The 10,128-nt window shown below is 69.3% G+C and overlaps 1 protein-coding gene across 1 annotated transcript; it reads right to left on the bottom strand.

Moving 5' to 3' along the window:
• Positions 1–503: 503 nt before the first annotated feature.
• FAM171A2 (family with sequence similarity 171 member A2) lies at positions 504–9,025 on the bottom strand. The gene is given in 14 exon segments (XM_054224710.1): positions 504–584; positions 586–678; positions 681–923; positions 925–1,119; positions 1,121–1,549; positions 1,552–1,671; positions 1,673–1,814; positions 2,686–2,812; positions 2,979–3,095; positions 3,283–3,459; positions 4,474–4,588; positions 4,590–4,633; positions 4,762–4,854; positions 7,386–9,025. Coding segments are annotated over 14 exon segments (2,496 nt in total). The 5' UTR covers positions 7,906–9,025.
• Positions 9,026–10,128: the final 1,103 nt, after the last annotated feature.

Raw genomic sequence — 10,128 nt, 5'->3', positions numbered from 1 at the left:
GGTGGGATGGAATGACAATGGTGGGATGGTGTGGTGTGGTGGTGGGAAGGGATGATGATGGTGGGATGGGATGATGATGGTGGGATGGGATGGTGGTGGGATGGGATGATGATGGTGAGACGGGATGACGATGGTGGGATGGGATGACGGTGGTGGGATGGGGTAGTGTGGTGGGGATGATGATGGTGAGATGGGATGACGATGGTGGGATGGGATGGGGATGGTGAGATGGGATGATGATGGTGGGATGGGATGACGGTGGTGGGATGGGATGGTGGCTGGCTGGGATATGGGATGGCGGTGAGATGGGACAGTGATGGGACAGGACGGTGGCAGGAGGATGGTGGTGGGCTGGGCTGGTGTGGTGGGATGGGATGGGATGGTGGTGGGACGAGGTGACAACAGCAGGGTACCCCCCCCCATCCCACCCACCCCCCACTCCCCCGGGGTCCCCCATCTCCCCCCCGCCCCCCCAAAGGGCTAAAGGACCCCCCCACCATCACTCACTTGACGTTGAAGACCATCAGCGGCCGCTCCTCCCGCTTCTGCCAGGGGCTTTTACGGTCGCCCCCCTCGTCCCCCCCCCTCGCCCCCTTCGGCCAGCGCCTCCTCCTCGGGGCTGGTCAGGGAGTCGCGGGGGGCTTCGCTGGCGCTGCTGCGCCCCGCTGCCCCCCCCGCGCCGCCCCCCCGCTCCCCCCTTCCAGCAAGGGGGCCAGCGAGCTGTCCTCGGGGGAGGCGACGGGAAGGGGGGGTCGGGACCCTCCGTCCTCCCCCCCGCCTCCCACTGCCCCCCGGGGGAGGCGCGGGGGGGGCGCGGGGCCGGAGCCCCTCTCGCCGCCCTGCAGGTCGATGTAGGAATGGCGGACCTGGGAAGAACGGCCGTCCAAGGAGACGAACCAAGCTCTCGGCGGGGGGGGGCCCCCCCAATTCCAACAACTGCTGCCCCGCCAGCGCCTGCAGCTCCCCGTTGAGCTGGGCCACCGCCGACCCGTCCAGCAGCACCGGGATGGCCACCGAGCCGCTGACGGGTTGGGGGGCGCGACCCCCCCCTCCCCAATTTTCCCCTTCCTCGAAGGCTTGCCCGGCAGAAGCCGGGGGCGGGGGGGGCGGCTGTCGTCGCCGCCGCCGCCGCCGCCATCGAACCGGGTCCCCCCTCGCTTTCGGGGGGACCCTCCGGTTCGCCGGGGGCCAGGCGCATGTAGCGAGCGGGGATGAGGAGGGTGGGCATCACCCCCCGGTACACGTCCTCCGGCCCCCCGCCCCGCTCCAGGGGGCCGCAGAGGAGGAGGGGACCGGGGGGAGCCAGCGATGGGGGGCGAGGCGGGGGGTCGGGCAGGGGGTGCTCGTTGGGCTGCCCCCCGTAACGGGAAAACAGCGGGGGGGAGGGAGGCCGGGGAGGGAAAGCTGGGGTCCCCCGAGGGTGCTCGTCGGGGGGCTGCAGCCCGTCCACGGAGCGGGCGGCCCTGAGGCCGAAGGCTTCGCCGGGGCGGCCATAGTCCTCCGGGGCGGGGGGTTGACGGCGACGGGGGGGCCAGGGTGCCGGCGGGGGGTACGGGGACCGGCACGTAACTGGGGGGGAACCGGAGGTTGGAAAAAGTCCGGACGAGGGGTGGGAAGATCCCGGGGTGCCGGAGGGGGTAACGCGGGGGTGGGGAGGTCGGTGTCCCCCCCCCGAGGAGGCCGTCTCCAGGTGGCTGGCGGCGCAGAGCAGGTCCAGCTGGGACACCGAGGTGGCCTGATCCCGACGGGCGGCTTCCAGCGGCCCCGGCAGCGGCAGCTTGCGGTGCTGCGCCCGCGGCTTCAGGCACCGCCGCCTGCGGGGACACAGCGGGGGGGGGGGGGGGGGGGGGCCCCCCGCCCAAGCCAGCTATAGGGTGGCCAGGGGTGCCCCAAGGGGGAGTGTCCCCCCCCTCCCAAAGCCAGCTATAGGGCTCTCAAGGGTGCTGGGAGCCAGCTATAGGGCATGCAGAGGTGCCAGGGGGTGGTGTCCCCCCTCCCCCAGGCAAGCTATAGGGTGCCCAGGGGTGCCCCCCCCCTCCAAAGCCAGCTATAGGGCACCCAGAGATGCCAGGGGGTGGTGCCCCCCCCACCCAGAAGCCAGCTATAGGGTTCTTGGGGGTGCTGTGAAGTGGTGGGGCCCCCCCAAAGTCAGCTATAGGGCATGCAGAGGTGCCAGGGGGTGGTGTCCCCCCTCCCCCAAGCCAGCTATAGGGTGCCCAGGGGTGGCCCCCCCCGCCCAAAGCCAGCTATAGGGCACCCTGAGGTGCCAGGGGGTGGTGCCCCCTCCCCATGTAGCCAGCTATAGGGCACCGGGGGGGTGCCATGGGGTGGTGTCTCTCACCATAGGCAGCTATAGGATGGGGGAGGGGGGGGGGGTGTGCCAGGCAGACAGCATCCACCCCATAGCCAGCTATAGGGCACCCAGGGGTGTCAGGGAACGCTGGTGGCCCCCCCCCCCAACCAACTATAGGGCACCCAAGGGGTCCAGGCAGGCAGTGTCCCCCCCCATATCCAGCTCTAGGGTGCCAGGCGGGTGCTGCCCCCCCCTATACCCAGCTATAGGATGCCCATGGGTGCCAGGCGGGCAGTGAGTGTGCCCCCCACCCCCCCAACCCCCCCCCAAGCCATGGCGGGGACCCCGGGGGCGCGGGGCTTGGGCGGGGGGGGGGGGGGGTGGGCGCTGACCTGCAGTAGTAGATGAGGAGGCAGAGGAGGATGAGGACGAGCAGGGCCAGCGCGCCCAGGATGGTGAGCAGGAAGATGGTGTGGTAGGTGGTGATGTCCGTCACGCCCGCCGCCATGGCCACCAGCCCTGGGGAAGGCGGGGGGGGGGACGGCGGGGTCGGACGGGGCACGGGCACCCCCCCCCCCCCCCACCAGCACCCCATGGGTTAGGTGTCCTCTCCCCTCCCACACACAGGGTGCTGCCACCCCCCCCCCCCAGGGACAGCCAGGGGCACCCATGGGTGTCACCCTACCTGTGCTGGGGGAGGGCAGAGCCGCTGCCCAGTATCCCAACTGGGGGGAGACGAAGGTCCAGTAGAGCTGCCGGCCTTCCTTACGGATCAGCCCCGTCCCGTTACGCACCCACAGCCCTGCGGGGAGACACATCCGTCCCCCACCCCCGGCCCCACAGCGGGCTGAGACCCCCCCCCCCCCCCCTCCCCCAACCCAAACTCGTCACCCCCCCACCGCCGCCATCCCCGGCAGGAGCCGTGCCACACACCGCCCCCCCCCCCCGCCACCGCCACAACCCCCGCCACCCCCCCCAACTCCGCTCACCGCTCTTGGGGTCAAACCTCCAGGCTGGCACGCTGGTGGCCACCACTGGCCCGGCGTCGGGGGCCAAAGGGATGGAGAGGTGGACGGGGCCGGCCAGCGGCACCTCCGTCCCGTTGCCCGTGAAGAGGTGGACGCTGAGAGCCGCCACGGGCGCCAGCTCCAGCCAGGTGGCATTGGCTGTGGGGGAGGGGGGGGGGGGGATGACAAAGCCAGGGGGACGGTGACCTCGCGGGGGTGTGGGGGGTGACCTTATGGGGTGTCCCCACCCTGGTGTCACAGCCTGGCCGGGGCTGGCAGGGCCCTCTGGAGATCATCCCCTCCAACCCCCGGCCAGAGCAGGGTCACCCAGAGCAGGTGGCACAGGAACGCGGCCAGGCGGGGTTGGAATGTCTCCAGAGACGGAGACTCCCCCACCTCTCTGGGCAGCCTGTGCCAGGGCTCTGCCACCCTCACAGCAAAGAAGTTCCTCCTCCTGTTGAGATGGAACTTCCCAGGGGCAAGTTTGTGCCCGTTACCCCTTGTCCTGTCCCCGGGCACCACTGAGAAGAGCCTGGCCCCATCCTCCTGACACCCCCCCTTTCAGTATTTATCAGCGTTGATAAGATCCCCCCTCAGCCGTCTTTTTTCCAGGCTGAAGAGACCCAAATCCCTCAGCCTTTCTCCATCAGAGAGGTGTTCCAGTCCCCTCAGCATCTCGGTGGCCCTTTGCTGTCCCCTCTCCAGCAGTTCCCTGTCCTTTTTGAACCGGGGAGCCCAGCACTGGCCCCAGAGCTCCAGCTGTGGCCTCCCCAGGGCAGAGCAGAGGGGGAGGATGAACCTCCCTCCACCTGCTGGCCACGCTCTTCTCGATGCCCCCCAGGATGCCATCGGCCTCTTTGGCCACAAGGTCCCATCGCTGGCTCGTGGTCACCCTGTTGCCCCCCAGCACTCCCAGGTCTCTTTCCCCAGAGCTGCTCTCCAGCAGGTCACCCCCAGCCTGTCCTGGTGCGGGGGGTTGTTCCTCCCCGGGTGCAGCACCCTGCGCTCGCCCTTCTTGAACCTCGTGAGGTTCCTCTCCCCCCGACTCTCCGGCCCATCCAGGTCTCTCCGGATGGCGGCACAGCCTGCCGGTGTGACAGCCACCACCACCCCCCACACCCCCCCTTCTCCCCAGCTTTGTGTCACCGGCAAAGGTGCCGGGGGTCCCCGTACCGCTGCCGTCCTGCTCGGCCCCGAGGAAGGCGGGGAAGGCGCGGGCCAGGCTGGGGCCGGTGGCGGCGGTGAGGGAGGCGGCGAGTTGGCTGTACGTGGAGCTGCGGGGCAAGCGGGGCCGCCCGCCGCGGGAACTGCGCCCACGGCTGCCCCCGGGCACCTGCGGAGAGAGAGAGGGGACACACACACACACACAGAGACACACACGAGGTGGGTGGCAGCCCCCGAGGGCGGCGGTGTGTCATGTCATGTGTGTCCCCCCCCGCCCCGGCCATCCCCGTGGCTCACCTGGGGATCCCAGGAGGATCTGGACCAGGTCCTCGTAGAGGATGAGGGTGGCGGGACGCTCGGGGAGCAGGTAGAGGCTGATGGAGGCGTAGACTGCAAGGACGGGGGGGGGTGGGGGGGGGTGGGGGGGGGGGTGGGAGGGGGAGTGTTGGGGGGGGAACGCAAAAATACCCCCCCCATCACCGCATCCCCAGCCCTGCACCCCCCCATCCCTGCGCCCCCCCATCACCACACCCCCCATCCCTGCACCCCCCCTTCCCTGCACTCCCCCATCCCCGCACCCCCGTCACCACACCCCCGTCCCTGCACCCCCCTTCCCCGCACCCCCCCATCCCTGCACCCCCCTTCCCTGCACCCCCATCCCTGCACCCCCATCCCTGCACCCCCCTTCCCTACACCCCACCATCCCTGCGCCCCCCCATCACCACACCCCCATCCCTGCACCCCCCATCCCCGTGCACCCCACCCCTGCACCCCCATCCCTGCACTCCCCCCCATCCCTGTTCACCCCCCATCCCCACGTACCCCCATCCCTGCACCCCTCCATCCTCCTGCACCCCATCCATGCACCCCCATCCCCGCACCCCCCATCCCCGCACCCCCTCATCCCTGCCCCCCCCAACCCTGCACCCCCCATCCCCCTGCACCCCCATCCTTGCACCTCCATACCCACCCCCCCAACCCTGCCCCCCCCAACCCTGCACCCCCCATCCCCCTGCACCCCCATCCTTGCACCTCCATACCCACCCCCCCAACCCTGCCCCCCCCAACCCTGCACCCCCCATCCCCCTGCACCCCCATCCTTGCACCTCCATACCCACTCCCCCAACCCTGCACCCCCCATCCCCGCAACCCCCATCCCCGCACCCCCAATCCCCGCAACACCAATCCCCACGCACCCCCGTTCCCACAGCCCCCCATCTCCAGACCCCCATCCCCGCACCCCCCATCCCCCTGCACCCCCCCATCCCCATTCACCCCCATTCCTGCACCCCCCATCCCCGTGCACCCCATCCCTGCAACACCCATCCCCACGCACCCCCCATCACCGCACCCCCCCATCTCCACACCCCCCATCACCGCATCCCCCCCTCCCTGCACCCCCATCCCCGCACCCCCCGTCTCCACACCCCCCATCCCTGCACCCCCCCTTCCCTGCACCCCCATCCCTCTGCACCCCCCATCCCCGCACCCCCCATCCCCCGCACCCCCCATCTCCGCACCCCCATCCCCGCACCCCCCCCGCTGAGCGCTCCCACGTGTCCCACCCCCCCAGCAAGGTGACCCCATCGACGCGCTCCCCCCCCACCCCCGCCATGGCCCTTGGGGACACGGGCTGGCGCCCAGCCCAGGGTGCTCCCCCCCCCCCCCCCCCCCATCCCTCCACCCCACGATGGGGCACTTTGGGGTCACCAGGACACAGCCGACCCCCTCCCCAAAAGCCCTTCTGTGTCCCCAGTAAAGGACTGGGGTCCCCAGTAAGGGACCAGAGGCCCCCAGTAAGGGATCATGGCCCTTCAGTTACAGATTGGAGCCCCCCCCCCCGCCCCCCCCCAGTAAGTGAGGAATGAGGGACGCCACTAAGGGCTTGGGGGCCCCCATAAGGGATTGAGGCTCCCAGTAAGGGACCAGTTCCCCCCAACAGGGCTCAGAGCCCCCCAGGAAGGGCTTGGGGTCCCCCAGTAAAGGGTTGGGGTCCCCCGTAAGTGTTCGGTCCCCCCCATTAAAGGGTTGTGTCCCCCTATAAGGGCTCAGAGCCCCCCAGTAAGGGGTTGGGACCCCCCCGTAAGAGCTTAGAGTCCCACCAGTAAGGGATTGGGGTCCCCAGTAAGGGCTCAGAGCGCCCCAGTAATGGTTTGGATTTCCCAATAAGGACTCGGACCCCCCCAGTAAGGGGTTGGGACCCCCATAAGAGCTTCCAGTCCCCAGTAAGGGACTGGGGTCTACAATAAGGGCTCAGAGCCCCCCAGTAAGGGGTTGGGACCCCCCCATAAGAATTCACAGTCCCACCAGTAGGGGACTGGGGTCCACAATGTGGGCTCAGAATCCCCCAGTAAGGGGTTGGGTTTCCCAATAGGGGCTCAGAGCCCCCCAGTAAGGGGCTGGCGTCCCCAGTAAGGGCTCAGAGCCCCCCAGTAAGGGACTGGGGTCCCCAATAAAGGCTCAGAACCCCCAGTAAGGGGTTGGGACCCCCCATAAGAGCTGAGAGACCCACCAGTAAGGGATTGGGGTCCCCAATAAGGGCTCAGAGCCTCCCAGTAAGGGATTGGACCCCTCAATAAGAGCTCAGAGACCCACCAGTAAGGGATTGGGGTCCCCAATGAGGGCTCAAAGCCCCCCAGTAAGGGGTTGGGACCCCCCCATAAGGGCTCAGAATCCCCCAGTAAGGGGGTGGGGTCCCCAGTAAGAGCTCAGAGACCCACCAGTAAGGGATTGGGGTCCCCAGTAAGGGCTCAGAGCCCCCCAGTAAGGGATCAGGGTCCTCGGTAAGGACTCAGAGCCCCCCAGTAAGGGTTTGGGTTTCCCAATAAGGGTTCAGAGCCCCCCCGGTAAAGACTCAGAGCCCCCCAGTAAGGGGCTGGGGTCCCCCATAAGGGCTGGGGGGGGGGGTCCCGGTGACTCACGCGGCAGCTTGTTGACGCGCCAGGGGACGGAGGCGGTGACGTAGCCGCGGCGGGCGGCGGTGACGAGGACCCAGGTGCCCAGGCGGTAGGGGACGGGCAGGACGCCGGCGCCCTCGTGGTCGGTGGTGCCGGCCGCCAGCGAGCTGCGGTTGCCAAAGACCTCCAGGGTGGCCTGGGCCAGCGGGGCCAGCGTCCCGCTCTCGTACACCTGCACCTTCAGCAGCACCTCTGCGGGGGGACACGGGTGACGCGTGGGTGCCACCCCGCACGGGTACCCCCCCCAGCACGCGCCCGGTGGATGGGGTGGGGGGCACCATCTCAGCAGGGTGGTGGGACCCTCCCAGTGGGTCATGGCCACCACCCCAGTCTGGTAGATCGTGGGCACCATCCCAGCAGAATGGTGGGACCCTTCCAGTGGGTCACGGCCACCACCCTGGTGGGTCAGGGGCATCATCTCAGCAGGGTTTTGGGACCCTCCCAGTGGGTCATAGGTACCATCCCAGCAGGTCATGAGACCCATCCTGGTGGGTCATGGCCCCCACCCCAGTCTGGTAGATCATGGGTACCATCATGGTGGGTCAGAGGCACCATCCTGGCAGGTCATGAGACCCATCCTGGTGGGTCATGGCCCCCACCCCAGTCTGGTAGGTCATGGGCACTATCATGGTGGGTCAGAGGCACCATCCTGGCAGGTCATGAGACCCATCCTGGTGGGTCATGGCCCCCACCCCAGTCTGGTAGATCATGGGCACTATCATGGTGGGTCATGGGCACCATCCCAGCAGAATGGTGGGACCCTCCCAGTGGGTCATGGCCACCATCCCAGCAGGTCATGGCCACCATCCCAGCAGGTGGTGGGACACACCCAGTGGGTCATGGGCACCATCCCAGTCCGGTAGATCACGGGCACCATCCCGGCAGGTCATGAGACCCACCCTGGTGGGTCATGGCCACCACGCCTGTTTGGTAGATCATGGGCACCATAGTGGTGGGTCATGGGCACCATCCCAGCAGGGTGGTGGGACCCATACTGGTGGGTCATGGCCACCATCCCAGCAGGTCATGGGCACCATCCCAGCAGGTGGTGGGACCTACCCAGCAGGTCATGGCCACCACCCCAGTCTGGTGGGTCATGGGCACCATACTGGCAGGTCACGGGCACCATTGTAGTGAGTCATGGGCACCATCCCAGCAGGTGGTGGGACCCACCAGTGGGTCATGGCCACCACCCCAGTCTGGTGGGTCACAGGCACCATCCCAGCAGGTCATGGGCACTATCTCGGGAGGGTGGTGGGACCCATATCAGCGGAATGGTGGGACCCATCCCGGTGAGTCATGGCCACCATCTCAGCAGGGTGGTGAGACCCGCCCAGTGGGTCATGGCCACCAACCCAGTCTGGTGGGTCACGGCCACCACCCCAGTAAGGTCACAGGTACCGTCCCAGCAGGGCAGCTGGCAGGTTTGTGGCCACCATCCCAGTAGGATGCCGGGCGCCATCCCAGCGGGACAGCGGGCACCGTGCTGGGGGGTGCGGGCACCATCCCTGTGCCCCTCTCCGTGCCCACCCTCTGCCCCCGGCAGCGGGTGGACGGGGAGGGGGGGTTATCGCCCCGGCGTGCCGCGCCCCCGCGGGTGGGTGCACCCAGCCATCTCCCTCCCCAACCCCCCCAACCCCCCCCCCCCACCCTCCCTGCAAAGGGGCCAGACGGGGCCATCCCCGCTCAGGGCGCAGCTCACACGTGTCACGAGTTTGGGGGATCTCCACCCCAGTGGGCCCCACCGGCGGCCCAGGGATGGGTCCACCACCCCAGTTGCTGATGCTGGGATGGGCACAGCTTGGAGGGGGGACCCCCCCCGTGCCCCCAGCCCCCCCCCCGCACCCCCACCCCCCGTGCGGGCGCCATCCTGCGCATGAGCCCGCAGCCCTTGGCAGCCGGCCCGGCTCGGGCGCCATCACCCTGGCAACGACCTCCTTCATCCCACGGCCCCCGGGCGCTTTTGGGACCCCGTGTCCCCCCCCACCCCCACCCCCGGCAGCATCCTGCCCCCCCAAAAGAGCCCACGCCACCGGGCAACCCCAATTCCCCCCCCCGCCCCGCCCCAGCCCAGATGTTGCCCAGATGTGGCAACGGGCAAGGGGAAGAATTTGCAGCAGCTGCTTCGGCGAGGCGCTGGGGGGGGTTCAGGCATGGCGGGGGGGGGGACACTGGGGGCGTCCCCCCACGTAGCAGGGACAGGCGGCGCCCGGGGGGCAGGAATGTCCCCGCGGCCACATGCCGGCCACCCACAGCTGCTGGGGGACAGCTGGCACCAACAGCTACCCCCTGGCGTCCTATGGAGAAGGGGGGGGACCAAAGTGCCACCCCCCCAGCGCCGGGGGCACAGCCGCCCCCCCCCACCTCCCCTCCCCTCCCCATTCTCTGCCCCCACGGGCACAAGCCACCACCAAGAGGTCCCCAGTCGGTGGCACGGCCACCACGGGGCACACTGCGCCCCCCCGTCCCACCGGCTTCCCAGTGCCTCCCAGTTTGACCTCATGGCTCCATGATGGGGGGGGGGGGGGGCAGGCCATGGGAGGGGGGAGCGGGACCCAGCCCTGTGCTCTGTCACCACTGCCACCCCCAGGGACGGGCGTGGGTGACACCAACAGAGAGCTGAGCCAGCGCGGGCAGGAGGGGGCCGTGGCCGTGCCAGGGTCAGGGACGCCCCCCCTCACCCCACTGCCCCCCCCCCCCCATCTCA

The sequence above is a fragment of the Rissa tridactyla genome, chromosome 19 (genome assembly GCF_028500815.1).
Source record: "Rissa tridactyla isolate bRisTri1 chromosome 19, bRisTri1.patW.cur.20221130, whole genome shotgun sequence".
Lineage (NCBI taxonomy): Eukaryota > Metazoa > Chordata > Aves > Charadriiformes > Laridae > Rissa > Rissa tridactyla.
Note: the sequence above shows the minus strand (reverse complement) of the source record. Positions and strands in the feature narration are given on the sequence as shown.